Raw genomic sequence first — 25,286 nt, forward strand, 5'->3', positions numbered from 1 at the left:
TTTAACACCTTTAGCACATACTTAAATCACAGATTTTTCACCACTGGAATTGAGAGGTTTAATTTTAAAAAAGGGTTTTCTGGGATACGTTTACGGGAATTCTGAACTAAATCCTTTAACAAGCTAAAGCCAGAATTTATACATGAAATCCATTTTGCTTCACAAGATTCAGATGCGTCAAGGCAATGAGCTGGAAGTGGGGCATTCCCAGAAATGACTAAGTTGCCACTGATGCTGAAGGAAGCAGAAATGTGTGCAGCAAGAGAAAGTCACAGGCTCCCCACCCCCTGGACCCCAGCCAGTCTCTTGAACGGAACCTGTTTCTACGGGCGAGAAGGTTGGAAAGAGAAGGCAAAATAACAGATGGCTGGCCTAGCCTGCCCGCCACCCACGGAAGGCGGCCCCCAGGAGAAGTGAGGCCGCCAGTTACAGCAGCTCTGGGCTGGGGTTAATATGGGGGTTAAAGAGGGGGCTGTATGGCCAGTCGGCCAAGTTAGGGCCATATGCTTGCTTATTTTGCTTATCCACACTGAAATGGAACAACCCAAAGATGACAATCTTTGTGACAACATTTTGAAATTAGGAATAACTGTGGTGCTCGAAGGAGAGCAGCTGCATCTTCCCAGCAGAGGGGCGTCCACAAAGGGCTGCCGGCACTTCTGGTAGGAGCCTTCCTGTCCACACACTGAGACCATGGCGATAGCCGGAATCCTTGCGAAAATGAAAATCTTGAGACTGAAGCTTTCTCCTGGGTCCCTGGGGTTTCAGGGAGACCGAACAGGATGGTGCTTCCCAAACACAAATTATTCACGTACAACCCTTAGGCTTTTTGTCCTATTCAAGTCCAAAGTGAACATGATTTGTCTGTTTCTCAAAGTAACTCACTTTTTTTTCATGTAAATAAGAGTATTCTGGAAAACTCGTATCCTGTCATAAGTAGAAAATAACCCTTAAATCAGTACAATTATGGTAAACCAAGGCGACTGAGTTTTTGCTAAACGTCCCCGTCAGATGGAGGCTCTCCTTGTTAACAGCGTGGTTTGCATCCTGGGTGGAGAGAGAAGTTCTGTGCCCGCTCCAGCCACCTGTCCGGGAGTCACAGGGCTGGCAGAGCCAGGGCCATGGCACCCCGGGTTCGACTCAGGGCTATTCAGTGCCCCCTCCTTTGTGATCATGGTGGAAAATGCCTCTGTACTCAAGTCAGACTCTGGCAGAGTGAAAAGAGCCCCAGGCCTGGGGTCAAGACCTCGTGTATGTGACCGTGGACAGGTCACGTCGAGCTTAGAGCTTCTCGTTTCTCTTCCACAGAAGGGACTGATTCCCCCTGGACTTGTGGGTAACGGGAGAGATGTGAACACATGCCTTGTAAACTGAAGAGGGTCACACAGAAGTAAACAGAGTAAAAATAAAAGGGAAGGACTATGAAGGATTTTTACTTTCTAGAATTTACTTTGTAGAATTCCGTGAACTACTATTTTGCTGATACTCAGAAAGAGCTTTTTAAAACATTTCAAAGGTGGTCCCCAAAGCCTCTTAGATTACATTCTCCCAAAAGTTAAAAAACCCTAAAAACTAATTCTCTCCAATAACATCCTTAGCAAAGTGTTACAGCAATTAGCCATAGTGTATATAATTTATAGGGCAAATAATGAAATAAAAACCGGAAAATGCTCTGTTTTTAGATATTCAAGAGTCCATGCTTCTAAGGAGTTCTAGAAGATACCCAATCAAGTGAGTCTGGTAGCAAAAATTAGTTTCTTTTCCACGTTCTAAACAGACTGAAAATAATAAGCAAAACTATAAGCTCAATGAAAAGATGGACTCTAAAATAGGAATTAAGCTTATTCTTGAAAATTGACCAGCATGAAACTCTTTCGCATGCTTTTTGTTCAGAGGAAATAAAATTCAATCCGCAAAATGCTGTAATATGAGGAACGGACCACCAAACTAGTATTTTCCTCTCATTTTTGGTTACAAGTCCACACGCATGCTACACACTGAGTGTGAAAACTGGATTGTAAGATGATAGCTGTGAATTTGCAGCTTATCCAGAGATTCAGGTTTATGAGAAAGTAACTGGTGAGAACATCTGTCTCTTATCACTGATCTTACAAAAAAATCAGGTAATTCAAATAGAGGCATGTTGTTTCCTCCCCTCCAAAGCACAGTTCTATAAACACAAACCACATTCAGCCTAGTAAATGAATCGCTTTAATTGAATGCTATGTACACAGTAACTGGAAAAACCATAAGTGATAAGAAAAACATATGGCGATGGCAACAGAAATTGGTTTATTCATTTTGCATAGTGTTGTTTCTTTAGTTCTCTCATAATTGACCTTTAGAACGATAAATGTGTAAAATAATTTTGTTTATTATGGCTCCAAACCTTCCAACAATTACACAAAATGAAAATTTAAAAGGAAGGATTCATTCTGGAAGCATTTCCATTGTTTACATAATTGCACAGCTATAATTCAGTGCTCACGTTGTTATGGAAAATAAAAAAGGGCCATTACGGGCCATTTCAATTCAAAATATTGCACAGTGGTGTCAAAAATGGGGGAAAATGTTCACTTTAAAGCGGTTTAAAATGGATTAACCCTGTAAACAGAAACATTTCAATATAGTATTCTATGAAATACAAATGTTCAAGAAGTAGCCATCCTTCAGACGGAATTAGAAATGTTGCGACTGTACTTTCACACCAATTACATATATATTATTCACTTAATATTTGCTCACGGCCCAGCAGATGATGGTGGTAACACAATAGCTGGCCATCTGTCTCCCTGCTTCCTCAGAGGACTTGCGCCCTCTCCTCGGAGCAAACAGATCCGGTTATTCCACCGAAAGTCACTCAGACCTTCCAGGAGGCCAAACGGAATTGTTCAGAAATAGAACCCCTGTGTGCAAAGTCACTGGACTCCTCCTTTCACTTTGAAGAAAACGAAAATGTTAAACAATTAATGATTTCATTGCTATTTTTCAGAAGATACCTTGTATCTAGAATATTCTACAGGAAGTTCTTTTGTTTGGGAAGATGGGGACTGTTCGGCTCTGGTTATCCCATTAATCTAGTTAATAGAAAGATCCCGTTCATTCCACACCCAAGTGGAATTACTAATTAGCAGAAGATGTGAAGGCAGAGGAATACTTTTAACACTACCCCTGGATATAATTGAAGCTTTCTTTAACAATTAAATAGGCAGACGTGATCCTGCAAGACCTCGAAGACAAATTTGTAAGTATCAGTTATCGCCTTATTGGCGAGGCTCAGATACGCTGAGTGACAAAAAAGTCTTAGTTACAGGAAGGACAGATCTGAAGAGCCCTCCAAGTCCAAGGCCTGGTGTTCTCTCTTCTGCTGCTGGGTCTCTGCTCCTTCAGAAGCAGCACAGACTTCCTCTACACAGCATGAGCTGCGACCTGGCCTGTCCAGGCTCTACACTGGTTCAGGGAGCGGTTTTTGTTGATAAAAAGAAAGGCTTTATGATTATAGCCCTTAAGAAAAGCACAACAGATCATGTCACAGGCACTGCCCTTCCAGAAAAGTCACTGGAAATAAAAACATAGCAGGACAAGCGTAAAAATTACTTTCAAGGTCTGGGCCAAGGCATACGTGGTACCTGCGATACATTCTCTGTTCAAAAGGCTAAGTGTGGTGTAATCCGTTTGGAGAAAAGGCGGAGATTTTTATACATGCTGGACAAATGTTACTTCTCTGGGTGTAACTTTGTTACCAAGGCCGGAAGAAATATGACAGGACAGAGTAATTGGGTTCTGCAGCTGGAGAAACAAAATCACCTTGCACTTCTTGCCATGAGGAATGCTCCGGAGAAGACATGGCAGCATGCAAAGGAGGGAGTGACAAACACAAAACAAACTTCTGAGGGTCGCAAGAGCTGCTGCTTTGACCTTGTGCATGGGATCAGTGACAGAACAAGCGGGCAGATGGCAGAGAAAATCACTGCAACCTTCAAGCCCTAAAGGAGAGCCTCAAATATTTTTTTATGATTGTTCTACAATTAATCCCTCATCTGTGAAGAAAAACTCAGCTCGCCTTTAAACTGATGAAGACTGACTGACTGCTTCAGGAAAAGGGGGAGACTGATTGGTTAACTGATTTTAAGAAACACTATATGAATTTTATCTGATACTGGAGTTGATATGTTACTGCGTTGTCTTAACTGCTTCTTTTTCTTTCTGTTATTTGTAAAAGCTTTAGATGTAATTTACCTTTAATAAAATTCACGCTTTAAAGTGTACAGCTTGGTAGTTTTTAACGTATTCATAGAATTGTGCGCTGTCACCACGATCTAGGGGAGACAGGCAGGGAGGTGGCAAACCCATCAGGAAATCCTGGCACATTTATGATTCCACAAGACGAGGGACACTGTCACAGGGTCATAGAGAGAAGTGACTTGCCAGCTGCCACCCGCCCCCCGCTGCCCCAGGCCCTGGAGATGCCTCGACCTGCCTCTGTAAGGACTGTCTTAGCCGTGACCCTGATAAGCTTCAAATCTGAAACATGACAGTTTGCACAACAGGCCGGCCTAATGAGGCTGGTGCAGATGCTCCAGAGCAGTGATTAACCCCTCGCGACGAGACTTTAGCAAGTGAGGGCTTCAAGGAGCTGCTGCTGGTAAGTGGCGGGGGCTTGGTGGGGGGGCGGCCTGGAGGCTGAGTCAGACTCGCGTGCACACAGACCACGCGCTCAGCTCGCCGGACATGGACTCCATACTCTGGAAGAGGGTCCACCGCCCCTGACAGCCAAGTCTGCGTAGAAAGGCATCTGTGCGTTCCAAGAATTTACCAGGGGACGGCAGTGGGGTACAGGAGGGGGTCGGAGGATACTAAACTCTGCTTTCTCTGCGGCAACTGGCTGCTCGTTTCAGAAGAGGCCAAACTGAATCGGGTCTCTCCACTGTCTCCTCCGCCCCATCCTCTACAGCTCTGACCATGTTCTGCAGCAGAAGCAGAAGTAGGGAGTCACGGCATCATCAACAACAAGATGGTTAGCAACGTACAGACGGCGCCTAATCACGCGAGTACCTACAGAATCATTAAGGTAGTAATCACCCCATCGAGTGAACCATGCACACGTCTAATTCATGTAGATACCAAAGAGTCGGGCAGCCATACTGTTCCCAGATTCACTGTTCATCCTGTCTCAGGACTACATCAGCTAGAAATATATTCTTCTTAGGATACTGAAAAGAAATTCTTGGAGGAAACCATAGGCTTAACACACTCAGGCACCACCCAAGGCCGTGGCAAAGGCGCAGGGCAGGTATAATCGACATCCCCCCTGATGCCAAGCAGAATAGTTCCTCACCCTCACACTGGGACCCGCTAGAACCCAACCCACACTCCTGTTATCTTAGGACAAAGTACAGAAATCCAGGAGGGAAAACACATCTCTAATGAATCTGGGTGGCAGTGTGTTTACCTTGTTCCTTTGGGACCATAAAAACTTAGAGAAGATCTAAAAGGTCATCATTCGATCTTTCCATTTCACAGACATGGAGTAGGAGGTCGATCAAGGCCAGAAAGTGCCCAAGGTTTGGACACAAATCCAGGTGCGCTCCTTGTCTTTACTGGAAGACAAACTGTGAGCCTGTGGTCCATGAGGCACCAGTGGACACCCGTAAGCAGCGAGACTCACACGTGGAGCACAGCACCACGTGGAGGGCTCTCCAGTGCAGATTATTCTTTCAACTCATTCACTTTGCCCACGAATCACTGAAAAGCGCACATGTATTTTTAAAGCTATACTTTCAAGTGAAATCAACAAATGGCTGCTGTGGCTTAAAAATGTGCTTCTGGAATGTATACAGCAGACACGCAGCCCTGACTGGCACGGAAGTACAATCACAGGATGGAACCGGCTCAGAGAGTACGACCTTCTGAATAAGAAGGAGACTTTGCCAAGCATTCTTCCTAGGAAACTGCTAGAAACGAACTCTGTGCGTGTGTGTGCGTGTGTGCGCGTGCACAGGCACGGGTGTGGGGAGCGGGTGGTTGGAAATATTCGGTGGAAAGACACCAAGAAATTGCCTAGGGTTGCAACAAGAAATCGAGATTTGTATTTTTCCCTGAAAATGCAGAGAACCTACAACAGGTGTGGCTTCTGTGTTCATTTACCTGTAGCTTCAACTCTGCTTGCAAGACCCAGGGCTTCTGACTCTGTTAAAGCCCAGCGTCCAGTGCGTCTACCCCCACCCCCTCCTCACCTGCTGGAGACGAGATGCCTGGTTCTCAGGCCCGCCTGGTGCTGCTGAGATCTGCTGTCTGTCTCCCAGCCCATGGCCAGGAACAAGTTAAAGACGAAAAACTATTTCTGTTGGAGCTTCCATGTCTTCTGGTGTGTTCTCACACCAGAAAATAAAAAAACTTTGGAATGTGATGATTACTCACTCTTTTCATTCTATGATAACACAAAATGCATGTTTCTTTAATTTGCTTCCTTAAAAGTAAAATTATTCCACATGCACATAGGAGCACAAATGAGGCTTTCAACATTTTTGTGTTCTGTTTAAAAAAAAAAAAAAAAGAGGACAACCCGGTGGTCATTCAATTCCGGGAGCCTACAGACCATCCCGCCAGCGTTGGACAGAGGACAAGAGCTGTCCAAATTGGTACCATTTTCGGTTTCCGCTTGGGCAACAGAAGTACAACTGCTACTCCTTCTGGACATAGAGCTCCCAAGAATAGCTGAGATTTGAGAGAAAAATCACCAGACGAGCCAGCTCCGTCAACCCGATTCTGAAGAAACCTCAGGCCAGAACCACTGACAAAGAAGCAGTATCAGCGACCCTGAGACCCAGCCCGGCTGTCCATCCTGCGACGGAGACCATTTGGCACAAATCCCAGCAGAGCAGAACGGGAGGGAATCAGGCCACCCGGAATAATTAACTGACCTCTAAGGAGTCGACACAGGACTCATCGCTTCAAATTCCAGGAATACCCGATCAACATTTAAAAATTAATGTACGAAGAGAAAGCATTTTGTAAATTCTAAAGCCCCATACATCATGGCTATTATTAAATTACAGCAGCATTTTGAATCGTAATCTCATTAAAATATTAATTTTTGAAGGATTGATTGAAAATTGACTTGAAGTAGACTGGATTAAAAATCTATTCATTAAAAAAAGAGTCTGAAATGAAAGCCAAGTCATTCTGATAATTCCAGACAGAAACAGCTAACAGTAAGTTGACAAATTTCTCCAGTGCACACTGGGCTTGAAGGTACACGGCAGCCTCTGTGAGGGGTCTGAGGCAGAGTAAAGCAGGGCCCCCGCCTCCCAGCAATGTCCTCTAAGAGGCAGGGAACAGTGATGTACCGTTGAGAGTGAGGCCAGACCAAGAGCACAGGGATCCTCTGGGGAACAGCCAGTACTCCAGGGGGACCCAGGAGGGGAGGCAAATGGGTGACACAAAGGCACTGGGTCTTGACAGGAGCACCACACTGCACACACTCAACCCAAGGCTCAAGTAAGGGAAGGGGAAAAAAAAAAAAGGTAGGTATTTTATTTTAATGTCTTATTACTAAAAGGGTCTCTCGTGTTAATATTCCTCTAGCCCACACATACCTACCAAAGGATATTTTTCCATGGAAGAACAAAAGAAAACTGTTGTTGATTGTCTTCAGAAAACAATGTTCTCTCTGAAATGTGTTCCAGTAAATAGCGTTAATAGCTGAACAATCTGCAATTATTACCCTGCCGCTTATTGTTATGTGTTAAAAAGAAATCAACAGACAAAAAGAGATTCCCCACAAGAAGAGCACTTTCTCAAAGAAACAAAACTTGCCGTTTAAAATGCTCTTCTTGATGTTATTTCATCGTATCCAAACCCAACCTTGATGGATCGTAAATCACAGTCATGACTGAAAATCTCTTACATTCAAAAATCACTCCCTTCCAAAGGGGAGTTAAAGCATCCCTCGCCGGAAGTAACCATTTAGTACTTGAAATGGTCGAAACCATCTCTTTCTCGACCTCTGATTTCTTCTCTGCCTAAAGAAAAAATGTGAATTTTCTTAAAAATCTTCGTCAAATTCTAAATGGAAAAAGATGATCTTCTAGGTCAACAAGCGATATTCCAGCCACAGGGAACCCCTTCTGCCATCCAGCACCAGGGCCTCACCGTGCTCACTTTTCCAAGGCCCCTGAGAGAGTCGTCAGGACCCCACTTCACAGGACAAGAACCTCAAGCTAGAAAAGCCCGTGTGGTCACCGACGCAAGGAAACAGGGACCTACACGCAAGGTCAGGGCTCAAGCTCCAAAGTGGATGTCCCTCTCCCCAGGCTGCCCGTGTGGCGGCCAGGCCAGGTGGCCTTGGAAAGACTCCCCAGAGTGTGAGAGGCTTGCAAACCCCAAATGGGCCACCTGCCCGGACTGAACTGGGGCCCCGGACATTTGGAGAAAGCGATCATCTGTGCCTGCGGGCTGACTCTGCGCCACGCAGTCTGCGCTCTGGTCACCTGTTCCCTGTCGGCTCCCGGGTGGCCTGCGTGGGTGAGCAGAGGACCCCACCGAGCCCCCAGCCCCTCCACTCACGCCTGCAGCGCCACCCCTCATTCAGACTGGGCTCTGGGCAAAACACATTGCAGATATTTTTCGTTGACTCTGAATTAATCAGCTCACTCCATGTTGTACCTCTTCAAAGTAAAAAATAAATGGGGGGGCTTCCCTGATGGCACAGTGGTTAAGAATCCATCTGCCAAGGCAGGGGACACAGGTTCGAGCCCTGGTCCGGGAAGATCCCACATGCTGTGAAGCAGCTAAGCCCGTGCGCCGCAACTACTGAGCCTGCGCTCTACAGCCTGCGAGCCACAACTACTGAAGCCCACGTGCCACAACTACTGAAGCCTGCATGCCTAGAGCCCATGCTTGCAACAAGAGAAGCCACTGCAATGAGAAGCCCGTGCACCGCAACGAAGACCCAACACAGCCAAATATAAATTCATTAATTAATGAAAAACTAAATAAATGGGGAACTTTACCAGCTCAACCGTAGGAAACTGCACCCCCCTTTTTGGAGAAACAGTCTCATGTTGGCAATTTCCATACGGTTCAACCTGAAACACTTGCCTCTCTTGCTTTAGTCTCCCTGGTTAAACGTTCGTGTGCTTTCACGTCCTTGGTTACACTGAGAGCTGCCTTTCATCCTCTGATGGCTGCCAAGCTTTGTGGGTTAATTCACAGGGCCTGGTGGCACCTGAACAACTTCTCTTCGAGGACAGGGTTTCCCAACCTCAGCACTGCTGACACTTCAGGCTGTGAAGTCTCTGCTTAGGTGCCTTAGGGTGTGTGACATCCCCAGCCTCTACCCACTAGATGCCAGTGCAGCCCCCGCCCACGTGACAAACAGAACGTCTCCAGACACGCCCAATGTCCCCGGAGTCCCCACGCATCTCAGGAATCACTGTTCTCCCATCAATGTGGGTGAGCTCCCCATTGCGCAAGGTCAACGCCTGCTTTGAAACTGACGGAGCCGAAAGCTCAACCGAAAGGTCCAGCTCAGCTGCCACGGTCACCGCTCCTCCCCGGGACGCATGTGGGTTAAGGAGCTCTCCTGTTAGTCCTTCGACGCTCCGTCAATTGACACATTGATGGAGTGCCCACTCTGTCTGGGAAGAGTCTCCGAAGGAAGATTCTGGTGACTTGGGCTGCAAGAGACCACAGCAGACTCTCTTCCAGAGAGACCTCAGGGCCAAAGAACGTTTTCTCCGCTGAAAAATGCAGGCCAGCTTATACATTACATGGTAAGTGTATTTAGTAGGAATAAAATCTTTTAGTTTTTCACATATATTGAGTTGCTATTATATTGCATTTTTATTTAATGTATTTCACGCAGTACGTGCTTATTAGACTCTGATGGCTAAATAGAGATAACTCGTATCCTTCACTGATAGCATTTACTTGAAAGAAAGTCTTGACATCTTCAGCTCCGAAAGGGAAATCAAACAAAACTCTAGTGTCTGCCTCTCCGGTGGACTTCTCCTCTCTGGACCACCCCCCATGCTATCACCTTACACCTTTTAAAGCTGTGGAACAAGTTCGCTGCACACGTGTTACCCTCATAACCGAAGCCTCCGCCATCTGTTACCTTTCACATATTTCCACTTTCCTTACTTAGGTGTCAGTGGGCTCGGTCTGCAGCTTAATGAAAATAATTACTGGTTTTACAACTGAAAAGAAAAGGAAAAAGCTCTCCAGCTTGTTATTTTGGTGCAGTCATCTATCTTAAGTCTCCATGGCCACTGAGAGCTGAACAAAGTTATAATAAAATCTTCTTTGATGAAACTTGACTAATCTATGGCTTGTCCATTCTCACGAAACCTTCTGGGGAAACATTCAGGAACCAGTGGATGTTACTTGATGATAGAAGACTAACTCTATGATACAGGCTACATTTCATCACTCTGAGTTTGTACAACAAGCACATGATAAGAATTATTATTCACTTAACGATACATGTCAAGAGAGGACTGACATACACTGCCTATCCTTATATACGGTCTTCTTCCGTCAAACCTACGTCAAACTTGAAAGGTTTGTTTATTGCTACAGTAAACTCTTATTTCAATAAAAGATCATTTAATTTGACTAAAGTAAATTCAAACTAATAGGAATTATATTTTTAGAAAAATAAAAGAGTTTGTTTTTAAGTGTCTAATTACTTTCAAAACCAAACAGTAGCAAAACTGGCTAATATAACACAAAATAACTGAGACTTTTACAAGTTCTAGTTTATATAAATAAATCTACAGTTTGCACATCATCCATCTGAATTCCGACAGGATTAGAAAACACGTTCTCTTACGTGGAGAGAAAATGTGCCTGGAAATCTTTCCCGTACATTTCTACTTCCCAACAGGTGAGAATTCTTTGGGGACACCCCTGGCTGTATCCTAACACACCTGTGGAGCCTGCCCTGGTGCTGCGATGTCCATGCTGAGGAGGGGGTCCCGTCCTACCCTGCCCTCACCTTTTCTCAATTCATCACCTTGCCTTTCTGAACCAACGTATGCTTTGAGAGATCACGAGAATAGTGTCAGGAGACCTTGTCTTCTCGGGGCACTTACCACTCAGTCCGACACCCCACTGGTCCACGATATTCCACACACACAATACACAAAACGCACGTGCACACAAGTATATATATATGCACACAGACAGGTATACACACACATAAATAAATAAATTCACACATACACATAAACTCTTGTTGGGCCCGTGTTACCTGGTCCCTTTCTATGCCTGTTGCCGTCACTCTCTCCTGACCCTAATCCGTCCCACAGAACCACTGTGCCTTAAACTTCTTAGCATGCTTTTTGGTCGTGTTGAGTGTTGTGCTCAGCTCCCCATTATCTGTGGGACGAACGTGGCTCTGCACCAAGGCTCTGTCCAGTGCTGCCTGGATCCTCGTCCATGCATTACGTCCATGTACGCATGTGGCACTACATCAAAACCACTCTGGTCATTGTTCCTTCAACACAGCCCGTGAAATCCCACCCTGCTTCTTGTCATCCTAACCATCGTTGAAAATCCTACTCAAATCCCATCTCCCCTGTGAGCTGCCTTCAAGCCAACTGAGCTCGAGGGGTGTTGAGCACAGTTCCCTCCCTACAGTGTGTGTGTGTCACTCACTTGGCCCTTTTCACAAGTGGATGGATATCACGGATACTCATTATTTGTGGGTCTCATACCACTGGATATGCCCTCAGAACTGGACTAGATCTTTATTGTGGTGGGGAAAAATATTCAACAGGAAAAGATTATTCAAGTTTTTACTGTATTTGGGAAAGGACAATGTGACCCTAATAATAAAATGCCTAACAATAAATCAGAGGACCCAATAATGCTCAAGAGAGGGCCTCCGAGGTCCTCCAGTCCATCTCATCCACTTGACCACCTGTGGTCAGGCAAGGTCCCCATGGCCGGCAGGGGACAGAGCTGAATCTAGTGCCCAGGTCTGTGAGTTGCCAGTACGAGGCTTGTCCTCCATTAAAGTCAAAGTTGAATATATTCTGAAGCCATAGGATATCCTGAAGTCTTGGAATATACATTTCCCCATTCTTAAAAACCTTAGGAATAAGGCCTGGAATTAGTCTTTTTTTTACTCATTGTACAACCCTACAGTTTTTAAAAATTGTATTTCAGTAAAGCTTTTAAGGTAGACTTCTAAAGTTCCTCTACTGATACACATTAAGGTTATTATTTAATCCTCTAAATATCAGTTGGACCTTTAAATTTATAAATATGCACTCTGTCCTGCTAGCATTGAATTAAAATCCCATGAATTCAAACCTTGGTAAAAATCACTCACTGTACAGAAGTACTTCAGAGATGTATTAGAATTATTTCCTTGGATAGGAGACAAATCAGGTCCTTAATCGGACATGTAATTCTTCACTTTTTCTGAAGCTGAATGCTCATTTATGTTTAGCCTTAAATATATTTATAAATTTATGTATATCTAACATACATGGTTCTAGTTACATCTAAATTTCCAGCAAAGAACAACTCTCTGTCTGAGAAAAGGTGATGCAATTATTACGTATCACTGCATAATACAGGCTGTCTGGGGTTATTAAAAGAGTCAGGTATGGCCAATTTACGAGTGTCACCCCTGCACCTTGCTTTCGTGGCTCACCGCGGAGTCTTATGCTCACTGAGGGCCCCCTTGGGATCTTTTTACAAATGTATGTTTATTATTATATTATTCCATCATATACCTCATGAGAGGAGGCTGTAACATCCGCTAAGAAAATCACAAACTACTTTGACTTCTGTGATAGAATATCACTCTATACGTGATGTTTAGAATTATGTTTTCTTTAACATTGGTGTGGAAAAGGTTCATTAAAATATGAAGTCGAATGAAAAGTTGAATTGAAATGTAAAGTTGAGTGAAAGCAAAATGTTCCTAAAACAAGTTAAATACTCTTGGCTACAAAACAAATTAAAGGGGAAACAAGAAATGCTGCAAGTGCCTTTAGCGCCTGAAACACGGAGCCGTGTGGAACCCGTACCACCGGTGCCTCGCAGGGCATCACCGGTAAAGCCAGGTCCTTACTTGCAGATGACAGATTCCCCTCGCTGAGACTGAGATGAGGGGGGTTTCTACCAGGGTGTTAGAGGGTTCACAGGATGCTGGAGGACCCACTCGGGAACCCTGCACAGCCAGGCACCCAGCCACCGGGAGTGGTTCCCACGGGGTCTCGGCTGCCAGTGACGCAGGTGCCCGAGCAGCAGCCCCAGCACAACTGTCCCGCCCCCGCCCGCTGTCCAGAGCCACACCGGGGACCCTGCTGGGCCGGAACCTGGCTGGATGTCGACTGGGCCGCAAGGGTCCAGCTTTCCGGCATCCATCCCACAGAGGGCACGCTGCCTGGGGCGGGGAGCAGGTGGAAGCGGAGCCAACAGCCAAGGACACACAAGAAACGACCGAGTCACAAAAGGGTAACTGGAGATGTCATTCCTTGTGTCTGACCCATGGCAGGGGGAGGGGTTACTTCTCCCCATGGTCTGAGATTCCACGATGCCTAGTTACATTTTTTTACTCAAATTATTATGTTTAAAAGTAAGAAAATATATGGGGAAGGGGAAAAACATCAATACCCTAAGATATCGGAAAAATAAAACAGGCTTGGTTGGTCGAGGGGCTGCTGTCCCATCCCTGTCCTCAGTGTCACTGCGAGGGCTTGTGCTCACTGAGCGCTGTCGCATCCAGGCCCTGAACTGAGTGCGTTACACGCTCTGCCCCCTCAAAGTCTCCCAACGGCCCTCCAAGGCGGCACTCTAATTACCTACATTTGCAGATAAGGGAGCCCAGGCACAGTGAGGTCAGATCACCTGGCTCATCAGGGGGACACCAAGCCTGGTGCTCAGAAAGGCTCAAAGCCCAGGCTCTTTTTTTTTTTTTTTAAATTTTATTTATTTATTTTTAAAGAGCAGGTTCTTATTAGTTATCCATTTCATACATATGTCAATCCCAATCTCCCAATTCATCACACCACCCCCCCCCGTCACTTTCCCCCCTTGGTGTCCATACATTTGTTCTCTACACCTGTGTTTCTATTTCTGACCTGCAAACCGGTTCATCTGTACCATTTTTCTAGATTCCACATACATGCGTTAGTATACATTTGTTTTTCTCTTTCTGATTTACGTCACTCTGTATGACAGTCTCTAGGTCCATCCATGTCTCTACAAATGACCCAATTTCATTCCTTTTTATGGCTGAGTAATATTCCATTGTATATATGTACCACATCTTCTTTATCCATTCATCTGTTGATGGGCATTTAGGTTGCTTCCATGGCCTGGCTATTGTAAATAGTGCTGCGATGAACATTGGGGTGCATGTGTCTTTCTGAATTATGGTTTTCTCTGGGTATATGCCCAGGAGTGGGATTGCTGGGTCATATGGTAATTCTATTTTTAGTTTTTTAAGGAACCTCCATACTGTTCTCCATAGTGGCTGTATCAATTTTCATTCCCACCAATAGTGCAAGAGGGTTCCCTTTTCTCCACACCCTCTCCCGCATTTGTTGTTTGTAGATTTTCTGATGATGCCCATTCTAGCTGGTATGAGGTGATACCTCATTGTAGTCTTGATTTGAATTTCTCTAATAATTAGTGATGTTGAGCAGCTTTTCATGTGCTTCTTGGCCATCTGTATGTCTTCTTTGGAGAAATGTCTATTTAGGTCTTCTGCCCATTTTTTGGATTGGGTTGTTTTTTTTTTTTTAATGTTGAGCTGCATGAGCTGTTTATATATTTTGGAGATTAATACTTTGTCCGTTGATTTGTTTGCAAATATTTTCTCCCTTTCTGAGGACTGTCTTTTCGTCTTGTTTGTAGTTTCCTTTGCTTTGCAAAAGCTTTTAAGTTTAAATAGGTCCCATTTGTTTATTTTTGTTTTTATTTCCATTTCTCTAGAAGGTGGATAAAAAAAGATCTTGCTGTGATTTATGTCAAAGAGTGTTCTTCCTATGTTTTCCTCTAAGAGTTTTATAGTGTTGTCTTACATTTAGGTCTCTAATCCATTTTGAGTTTATTTTTGTGTATGGTGTTAGGGAGTGTTCTAATTTCATTCTTTTACATGTAGCTGTCCAGTTTTCCCAGCACCATTTATTGAAGAGATTGTCTTTTCTCCATTCTATATCCTTGCCTCCTTTGTCATAGATTAGTTGACCATAGGTGCATGGGTTTATCTCTGGAAGCCCACGCTCTTAACTGTCACCTGACAGTATCATGACTTCACGTGGTGAGGGCTCAAGTCTGTAGCTGAGCCCTCGGGGTGGAACAAAACCTATTTCCCCACCTGAGAGAGGCCTCGTGCTTTTTGGTTTGTTGCAAGTCACGATAATACAACATCATAGATGAAAACGACATAGACCCACATTTCCCAAAATTTCTATATGCAAATTTGCAACAATAATTTTGCATTGATGTAAACTTTGCACTTAAAAGTGAATTTAACTTTGATGTATTTAACAGACAAATCGCATTAAGACATTAAATCTGTAAGTCATTGTTAAAAAATAGTTTACTTATTTTAAGCAAAGAAAACTTTCCAGTCTTTGATATATGTTCTCAGAAACATAAAAATAAAATTTCTTTCCTCAGCTGTCCTTTTCCATTTCACACATATTGATCTTTCCATATGTTTTAAATAACGATGAAATTAATAGGACCTGTATTTAATAAATCCAAATCCTTTCATGTCCAAATATTTTGGGGGAGACTGAGGTGAAAAAGCTGCTTAAGTATTAGGAGAAACCGGGAACAGCTTTGGAAGAGAAGCAGAAGGCAGTGGGGAGCCGGGCGGGCCACTGGGGAAGGTGTTTGCAGGCTGGGGTGGGAGGAAAGTCTGGTAAGGAGGATTCGGAGGTGGGGCAGGACGGAGGCCAAAGCCCAGCGGAGACAAGGAGAAGGAATACGACCAGGGCCTGTTTGTTTGCACAATGTGAGTCGGGTGAGCTTATCTGTTTGGTGTGAGTCAATGGGCAAGGCAGACCGTGTGGAATAAGCCGGGCTGCCTGTGAATTCTCACAGCCCTTTCATGTGTGGCACTGGGCAGACGTCCTCAATACCTTTTGAGCCTTAGCTATTTATACAGCGGGTTACGATATTTATCTAACTGAACTGCAGAGAAGAATTGATGGGACAACATCATGAGTTCCCAGCACACAGTCTGGCGCTGGGGTGCTGGGGAAATTAAGACCCTCCGCGCACCCCCCTGCCCAGTCCCCCCCCCCCAGACACAAAGCAGCAGGACAGAATGAAGCCAGCTGGAAGACCCCTTCACAGGCAGTCTGGGCAGTCCTGCACGTCATCCTGAATCTTATTCATAATTTATAGTTATTTCCGAAAGTTTTTATGATCCTAAATATTTTCTAAATCAGTAACAGAATGAAATTTTTAAAAGTTCATAGTCAAGGAAGAATAAAGCCATTTCAAAGCGTTTTCTCAATCATACTAATAAACTGTAAACTTCCACTGTACACGTACTGTGGGAAATACTACTCGGTAAGGCCCCTGTTTTATCTATGACATTGTTGAGTGACTGGAATAGCTATAACTGGTCCAATCGGGCTTCCCTGGTGGCGCAGTGGTTGAGAGTCTGCCTGCCGATGCAGGGGACACGGGTTCGTGCCCCGGTCCGGGAAGATCCCACATGCCGCGGAGCGGCTGGGCCCGTGAGCCATGGCCGCTGAGCCTGCGTGTCCAGAGCCTGTGCTCCGCAACGGGAGAGGCCACAACAGTGAGGGGCCCATGTACCGCAACAAAACAAAACAAAACAAAACAAAAAAAACTGGTCCAAGCAACAATGAGAACAGTTGGTTTGGAATATGCTACATTTTGAATTCTGGCTGTTTGCTATACGTATTATTACTTTCTAAAATATAGAAATAACTGTATTTATTTAAATAATTAATTTGCTATTATATTAGATGCAATTGTGATTTTATATGATTGTAACACAACACAATCATACCTGTTTTACAATTTTTTTTCTTTTAACGAAAAGAAATCTTCAATTACTATGAGCACTCTTAGGTTTGGAATAAAGATATTTCACATTTTAGATCTTACTTCTAATTCAACACTTTATTAGTCACCACTGGCATGATTTTGCTACTCTCAGATCTACGAAAGCATCTGTAAAGCGGCCAGGCCACAGCACCGAGCTCCCACAGCGCTGGGTCTCCCAGCAGTTCTAAGGCTCAGTGTGGTCCATGAACCAGGCAGCCGAGAGTCCTGCAGACAAGGGTGCCACCCAGAGGCCAAAGGAGGAAATTCACTTTGGATTTTGTTGCAAGACAAAATTATAAATATTAAAAATCTAAAAATGATTTGCTATTACTTATTAAAAAATAAGGAACATTTTAACAAGGTTCTCTCTGCAGGAACGAAGGCTCTTAGTGCCAGGCTACGTAGAAGTGTAGCTCTTTGAAAACTCTCACAAGATGGAAACAGCCCTGAGATGGTCCGAGTTGCAGGTGCACAGTGCGTCAACTAAAACATTGAATTTAACTCTATTCTCTAGAGCAAATGCTTTCTTTTCTTATAATTAATATAACATGTGCTTCCAGAAGTCATGTAAGTTCTGGAGCAACCACTATGACCTGTTTAGACATGTGGACCAAAAGTTAAACTAATTACCGGAGACATTTCTTACTTAAATGAGAAAAGTTTCTTTCATTAGAAAGCCTTCTGTGTAATTTTCTTCTGGCAAAGGAATAAAGTTTATTTAGAGTAGTTCTGTTTGGCAGACAGTCAGGGCTTCTAAAACATATACCAATAATTGTTAAGGTTAAAGCAAAACAGTCAATTCTATGAAACACGTAACAACTCAAGCTTCTAATGGTCGAAACAGTAGGCTGATTAGAAAATAGAGATTTATGATATCCCCGTTTTCTCTTAGAAGTCTGAATGTTGGGATTACTGCTAGCAATGGGCCATCATTTAAGATTGACACATTTTACAGTGAACTACAAAAGATCAAACTTAACCAAAAATAAGGGATACATTAAACGTGAAAATTATTTTAAGTATAAAATTTGAAAACTCCTTTTTCTACACTGTAAAATCCCATTTTTTAAAAAAAAATTTGTTTAGGTCTTTATTTAATTTGTTACAATATTGCTTCTGTTTTTTCTAAGTTTTGGGTTTTTGGCCATGAGGCATGTGGGATCTTAGCTCCCCAACCAGGGATCAAACCCGCACCCCCTGCATTGGAAGGCGAAATCTTAACCAGTGGACTGCCAGGGATGTCCCAAAATCCCATTTTTGAAATAATGTTTTGGGTACTCAAATGTTATACAGATTTCATCTCATTTTATTGTTTCATTTTCACTACAACACAATTTAAAATAGAAAGAGGATTCTAAACACACCTCCTTATGTGAGTTTCTGGAAAGCTCATTCTAGAAATACTGCTTACAGCTGACTTCTAATTTTTTTTTAAATTTAATTTAATTTATTTTTTATACAGCAGGTTCTTATTAGTTATCTATTATACATATTACTGTATGTCAATCCCAATCTCCCAATTCTGACTTCAAATTTGTTTTTATTAAATAAGAAGATTCTACAGTTGATTATCATTTCCAAGTAGAAGTTTTTCCTGCAAATCTTAGCAAAATACTGCTTTAAAGTACAGCGTTGTTAACTAAACCTTCCTCTCTTGGTTCTGTCACTGAGGGATCTCATTATTATCTGTGAGTTAATTCTCTTCCCTATTTCTACCCTTTAATCTTCCACATGCCCTGAGTTGCATCATTCTGTAAAACATGCTTCCGTCCGCAATGATGGCTGCAAAATATCTGAGCAAGGAGTACAAACAGGTCTACTTATGTGTCTCTATTTCTACATTTGTTTAGGAAATAAACGAGCCTGTGCATCTAAGTCCAGTCTCTGCTCTACAGATGTCCATTGCACACTGCTGGAATTGGAGTGAATATGACAGAGACAACTCAGTAGGACAGAATGGCTATTACTTCAGAAGAAAAGTTCAGTGACTGAAGCTTGAAGTGTTTATCAGGGAATATTTTACAAGAGTTTTAAACAGGGCCCAAGGTAAGGCTGGCAAATCCAAAGAATGACCTCTTCCATGTATCAAAAGGTCCGTGTGTCTGCATCATATATTCAAAGCATCAAATAAAGACAGAAAGGATGGCTACTTGGTAGTTCACGAATGATTCAAGTTCACTGGTAAGTATCTACAATTTAAAGGGTAAATTCTGAAACACTCCTCAAATCTCTAATCAGTCAAGAAGACTCAGTGATAAAATTAAATGCCTTCAAACCTCTTAAACCTTTCCCTTTCCTTCTTCCCATCTCCAGTGCTACCATCTTAGTTCTCGCCATTTAAAAAAAAATCTGTATTTGTTTAATCACTTCCTAATTAACCTCCAGGCCCAGCCTCCTACTCTACCCCACCACTGTCACATCTCTAAATCCATCCTCCAGATAGTGTCCAGAATAACCTCAGGCTTCACAAATCAACCTCTTCACTTGCCTGCTTGATATTCAGACAGCAAGTCAAAAGTCAGTGTTCCTGCCGGTCCAGGTCCTCTGCCCACCACCAGGGGACTTCCAGAGGGAGGAAGGCCGAGGGCTACAGGCTGATTGCTAGTGGCTCCTTTGGCCCTTCTGTTTCAACTTAACTACCAATCACATTTCTTTGAGAGACTCCTTATCAAGAGATGTCAGGATCCCTAATCTATAGGTGAGGTTGTTCACAAAAACATCCTAACTCCTAAGACAGTAGCTTTCGAACATTTTTAAATGACCAAAATCATTTTCTTCATACAATAGCTAATGTAGAACCCCAACAAAAAGTGGGTGAGATAAGTATTTTTGAGGCTGACAACAGGCAGACGTTAAATGATACATAACTGGACAGGCCAAGGGGTAAAATTCAAATTTGGCTGGTGAAATGCAGAGTCAGTGGGGAGAAGCAGCTCCGGTGAGACAAGTCAGACTTACATTTCTGAAAGGCTGCTGGTGCTGCTGGGTGTAGAAGACGCGGAACTAATGAGGATTTCAACATTTTGGAGGTACTTTCATAAACCCCAATTTCACCTGCAAAGAGTGACATGCACTTTCCGAACGACAGGCCACCGCGATGGCGGAGTCCCAGATACCTGGTCCTCGCTGGTTAGTCCCAGGTGCATGACGAGGTAAAAATGCACCAGGAAGTCCGAGTTGGGCAGCACGTCCTGGCGTCGGGTCATCATGGCGCAGATCAGCTTGTAGGCTTGGAGTTTGCCTTCCTTATATGCATCGGGCAGCGTTGTCGCCTGCCAAGGAGACGTTTAGAGATTTAATCAACTCCAGATGCAGATGCATTTTGTCCATTCACTTACTTTTCAGTTTTCCATAAAGTTGTTTATGGAGATGTGGGATGTGCTGGCTGGAGTGAGATCCAGCCTGTCCTCAAAACATGCAGTCTTGGGCAATTACATTTTTTAAACTCAATTTAGGAAGGAAGAGGAAATTACAATAAAGGAATAAACACATGTTCACTTGCCTTAAATAGCCATGATGCAAACATTCTGAGGGGTGGGATCAAGGCGGGAGGAGACGGAGAAGACTGGTTATCCAGGCTTATTGCTAGGTTATCCCGTATCTAATTCACAAAGAGGAGACTTTTAGGGAAGGCAACACACAGTTTATCCCAATGATACTTCAGAAACGTGCTCCATGGTCAAACAGCTGCTCCCAATTAAATTTCTGTAAGTTGAGTGAAAAGCTACAACATTTACAAGTGTTTCTTTTATCACGAGGTCTACTGTCTTTTTGAACTGTGTGGTGGTTTTAGATCTAATACAAAACAAGGGCATTGTTTTTCCTTCAATCTTAATGCCTGGAGAGGCCTCCCTGAACTCCAAATGATAAGGAATGGTTTCACAGGTTATACTGTATAAACACGAAGTGTGTTTTTGGAAAAAAAAAAAAAAAAGTACTAGCATGGGGAAAATGTATGTTGTAAACAAAAACAAAAAACTAGAATGAAAATTGTATGGACTCTAAGACAGTTCTTTTATAAAAATATGTTTATCCACAGAAATAAGATTATATATTAATATTGGTTTTCTCTGTGGATGGTGAGATTGTCTTCTTAGCATTTTTCTACATTCTTCCAATTTTGTACAATAAAACCAGTATCACTTGATAAAGAGAGTAACTAAAACTAGTGTATAGGGCTTCCCTGGTGGCGCAGTGGTTGAGAGTCCGCCTGCCGATGCAGGGGACATGGGTTTGTGCCCCGGTCCGGGAAGATCCCACATGCCGCGGAGCGGCTGGGCCCGTGAGCCATGGCCGCTGAGCCTGCGCGTCCGGAGCCTGTGCTCCGCAACGGGAGGGGCCACAGCAGTGAGAGGCCCGCGCACCGCAAAAAAAAAAAAAAAAAAAAAAAACTAGTGTATAATATCCCATTCTTTAATATCCTATAGTAACAGTCTACTTGCACGTTAAACGAAGTAACTCTTAGGCATTTATAAAATGACCAAACTATAAGTATTATTATTTATTCTTGGATCGTCAAACGTACTTTGTCTAAACATCTAAACTTCTGTTCAGAAGTTACGTGCAACACAGTTTTTATGTCAAGTGATAAGGCAATGTTCCCGTATTAGAATAAAAGGTGATGGCAGGACTTACCTTCGCTAGCTTGTACCAGAGTTCATAGAGATAGCCAAACACTCTGGCATGGATCTTGGGTGACTGGATATTATTCACGTCTCCGAGGATTCCCAAGATTCTTCGCCATAACACGGCGGCCGAGTCTGGGTGCCAACCCGTGAGGGTCCCCCCAGCGATTATGCTACAGTCATCAGCAAGGCATTCGCTGCTATCTGTGGGGAAAGATGTGTGTTAACCCTGTAAATGCAATTTTGATTTCATTGTTACAGCCTTTTTTTCTGTCATGCAAATTACCTGTGCTTGAAAATTTACGTGTTCAGAGTAAAATAAGATGAAGTATGAAATGGCTGACAACTTGGAAGGACAGAAGGACAGAAAAGTGGGCTCCATGAGGAAAGGTTAGATGATTCTGCTCCTTTCCAACTAAAAGGACAACAGCCCAGAGATGACAGAACAGTTCCTGGAGACCCTGTGAAGGGCTTTAAAAAGCAGCAGGGGGGTGGGGAGGCAAACTTGAACACGATAGGTAGGGAACAGGGCCATGAAAAAAGGTGGCCGGGGAGGCCTCATGGCTGGAGTGACATTTGTGGTGGCTGTTACTATTCACTCAGGTTTATGGGGGGGGGGTTATATAATTTGTTTATAATAAATTTTACCCTCCTTGGATTCAAGGACTTGTAAGAAAGGTATACGATGGTGTAACTGTCACCACACACTGCCACCATAATTGATACGAAATAGCCCCTTCACTCTACAAGTGCCCCTTCACAGTCAGTCCCCTCCCCGAACCTCTGTTCCAGACAACCCCTGCTGTTTTTTGTCCCTACAGTGTCCCTACATCCTGCAGTTTCCAGAATGTCCGATAAATGGAACCCTATAGCAAGCAGCTTTTCTGTCTGGTTCCTTTCACTTAGCATAATGCGTTTATTTGAGAGATTCATCCACGGGGTTGTGTATCCACAGGTATGATAGTTTATCCACTGACCTGATGAAGGACATTGGAGAGTTTCCTGGTTTTGGTGATTATAAATAAAGCTACAATTGCATACAGGCTTTTGTGTGAACACGTTTACATTTCTTCTTTGTAAGACCAGAATCACAAACGGCACACGGTATTTCTCTGCTTGCTTCTCGCTTTTAGTGGACCACGTCTTCCTGTGGCTGCCTGAGGAAGGCGCACGTCCTCATGTCTGAAAGTCTTGGGTCCCTGACTTGTAATTCATAGTTTGGCTGGGTACAGAATTCTGTGTTGGAAAAGTGCTCACTTTCCCGTAGTTTCCTTTGTAATTTTAGAGTCAGCAGCGTTCCAATTCTTGAAATTTTTTGGGGTGAAAAATTATTAACTCTGGAGAGTTTCAATCTGTCTGAAACAGGTTGAAAAAGACAGTTTCTCTTTTATTTGAAGCTTCAGTAAAGCTAGGAATTGTCCTCTTAATTTTAAATAACTCTATTAGAATTAACCTATTGTATTATTTTTTAATTTTATATTGTTTTTGCAGCTCTGTTCCCTTTTTCACTCCCAATATTTTTTCCTTGATTTATCTTGCCTATTTGTCTATTTTATTCATGTCTTTAAAGAGTGGTCTTTGTTTTCTCTATTGCTTTCTAGTATATGTTATGTACTTAGCTTCATTAGTTCCTTTTTTGTCAACTTCTGTATATTATTCTGCTGCCATTCTTTTCCTAATTTTTTGAATAAGACATTGAATAAATTAGTGTTTTTTGCTTCTAGTGTACACACCTAAGGCCACATAGTTTCCTCCATATCAGTACTCAGCTACATTTCGCTGTAGTCAATTTGAAATATTTTCCAGTTCAAAATTTGATTTCTTTTTGGACTTAATTTATTTGAAATGCAGTTTCAGTTTCTTAATGTCGTTTTCTTCTCTTTCCTTTTTGTTCTTCTGAATTTCTTTCATCATATTCATGGAATGTAATACAGTTTCAAATCATGGACGTTTGTTGAGGCTTGCTTAATGATCTAACTGGTCAATTTCTGTAAATGTTCCATGTGTTTGAAAAAAAAAATCTCAGGTATTTTAAAATTAAGTTCAAACAATTTTACACATATAGATCTACATTCAATCAAGATTAATTGTATTGTGTAAATCTTCTCTTTTAATATTTTTTCTGCTTAACTCATCTATTAACTAGAGCTGATATTAAAATTTCCTACTATGATTATGGTTTTATCAGTAGTTCCTAGTAATTCCGTCAAATTTCGCTTCATATATCTGGAGGCTATGAAGTTCATATAAATTCAGAATTATTGCTGTCACTAATAAATGACTTCTGCTTTAAAGTTTACGTGACTGACACACACAGAGCTACACCCCTGGTCCACCTTTCTTCCTATGTATCAATGTGTTTATTTATTTACTTAGGATCTCCCTGTACATTATGTATTAGGGGTACCTCTGGTAAACATCATATTGCTGGATTTTATGTCTTCAACCTAACCCAAGAGTTTCTGAATTGAATTGCAAGTTTAAATTGTTTATTTTTATTGTAGCTGCTGATTTATTTGATTTTTATCTCTCACATCTTACTTTTGGCTTTCTGTTTAAGTCACCTCTGCTTTGCTTCTCTTTCGAATCTTTGGAGGGGGTTTAAAGAGCTGTGTCCCACCCAGACACGGTGGCAACCATTAACCACCGCTGAGCATCATCTTGGGTGCATATACTGCCGGGGCCTAACCATAGAAATGGGAGCACAGTCTACGGATGCAAGGAGCTCAAGTAGAGGGATGAGCAGAGCCGGCAAGGACCAGGAGGAGCGGGTGGAGGAGGGACCAGGGCAAATCCAGGGCGGGCTCCGTGCGCTTCCCGCACTGTGCCCGAGACAGCTGCTGACAGCTTATTATCAATATATTCGTTATGGAAAGATGCCAAGACCCTGAAACAGAGGATTTGATACGGATGGTACATGTTGTCACGGACAGATCTTCCCAAATCCAGGAGCACTGTTCCTTCTTAGAGCAAAACACACCTGTATTTCCCACATCCGTATCATACAATCAACTGAGCTGGCACAGATAATCCAAGCTGGAATCCCACACAGTGTGCCTGCATAGACAGCAAAAGCCTAACTACGGCCCTTCTGGGCTCTCAGACTGCCTTTTACAAAACCTCAGAAGACAGGCTCGACCTCCTCACATTTACTCTGTAAGATGCGTGCAGTAGCAAGCATCTGACAGTCCAAGGAGGTTTGCTGAAGCTTCAAATGAACCTTACGTACCAACCTAAGCTCCCAAGTGAACAAGCAGCATGATACAGCATTTATTCTTCTCAAGAAGAATGAGAAAAATTCTCATCCATGAGTCTTTAATTCCTTGAGGGGTAAAAAAAGTAAGGGAACTCAGTGACTTAGAGCTTTGCTCCATCCCCAACCATCGCCCCCAAAATGCAGCCATCTGAGGTGGAGATTAGCCCCCAGCCTTCTAGTCAGGCTGGGACTTCCCTTGAGTGACAGCTCCAAGTAAACAGAGTTCAGGTGTCTTATCACCTACACCTCCCTGCTACCTGCCAGCAAACACATTCTCAGTTATGGAAGGATCCCCCCCTCCAAAAAAAGAAACTGTTTCAATACTGCTTTGCTCTCAGAAAAAT

At 43.1% G+C, this 25,286-nt stretch overlaps 1 protein-coding gene across 4 annotated transcripts in view; it reads right to left on the reverse strand.

Annotated features, from left to right (window-relative positions):
• Positions 1-25,286, reverse strand: part of RALGAPA2 (Ral GTPase activating protein catalytic subunit alpha 2) — a 282,446-nt gene that overhangs the window by 133,020 nt on the left and 124,140 nt on the right. For all 4 annotated transcript variants that reach the window (XR_003435157.1, XM_027118095.1, XM_027118094.1 and 1 more), the window contains 3 exons: positions 21,697-21,890; positions 20,564-20,662; positions 20,178-20,333 (listed from right to left, as the gene is read on the reverse strand). Coding sequence is in view for 3 of the 4 variants with exons in the window: in XM_027118095.1 (XP_026973896.1) it covers positions 20,178-20,333; positions 20,564-20,662; positions 21,697-21,890 (449 nt within the window). In the remaining variant the exon portion in view is untranslated. The remainder of the gene's footprint in view (positions 1-20,177; positions 20,334-20,563; positions 20,663-21,696; positions 21,891-25,286) is intronic.

Source organism: Aethalodelphis obliquidens, unplaced genomic scaffold, assembly GCF_003676395.1.
Source record: "Aethalodelphis obliquidens isolate GAN/ISIS:26980383/991018 unplaced genomic scaffold, ASM367639v1 scaffold18, whole genome shotgun sequence".
Lineage (NCBI taxonomy): Eukaryota > Metazoa > Chordata > Mammalia > Artiodactyla > Delphinidae > Aethalodelphis > Aethalodelphis obliquidens.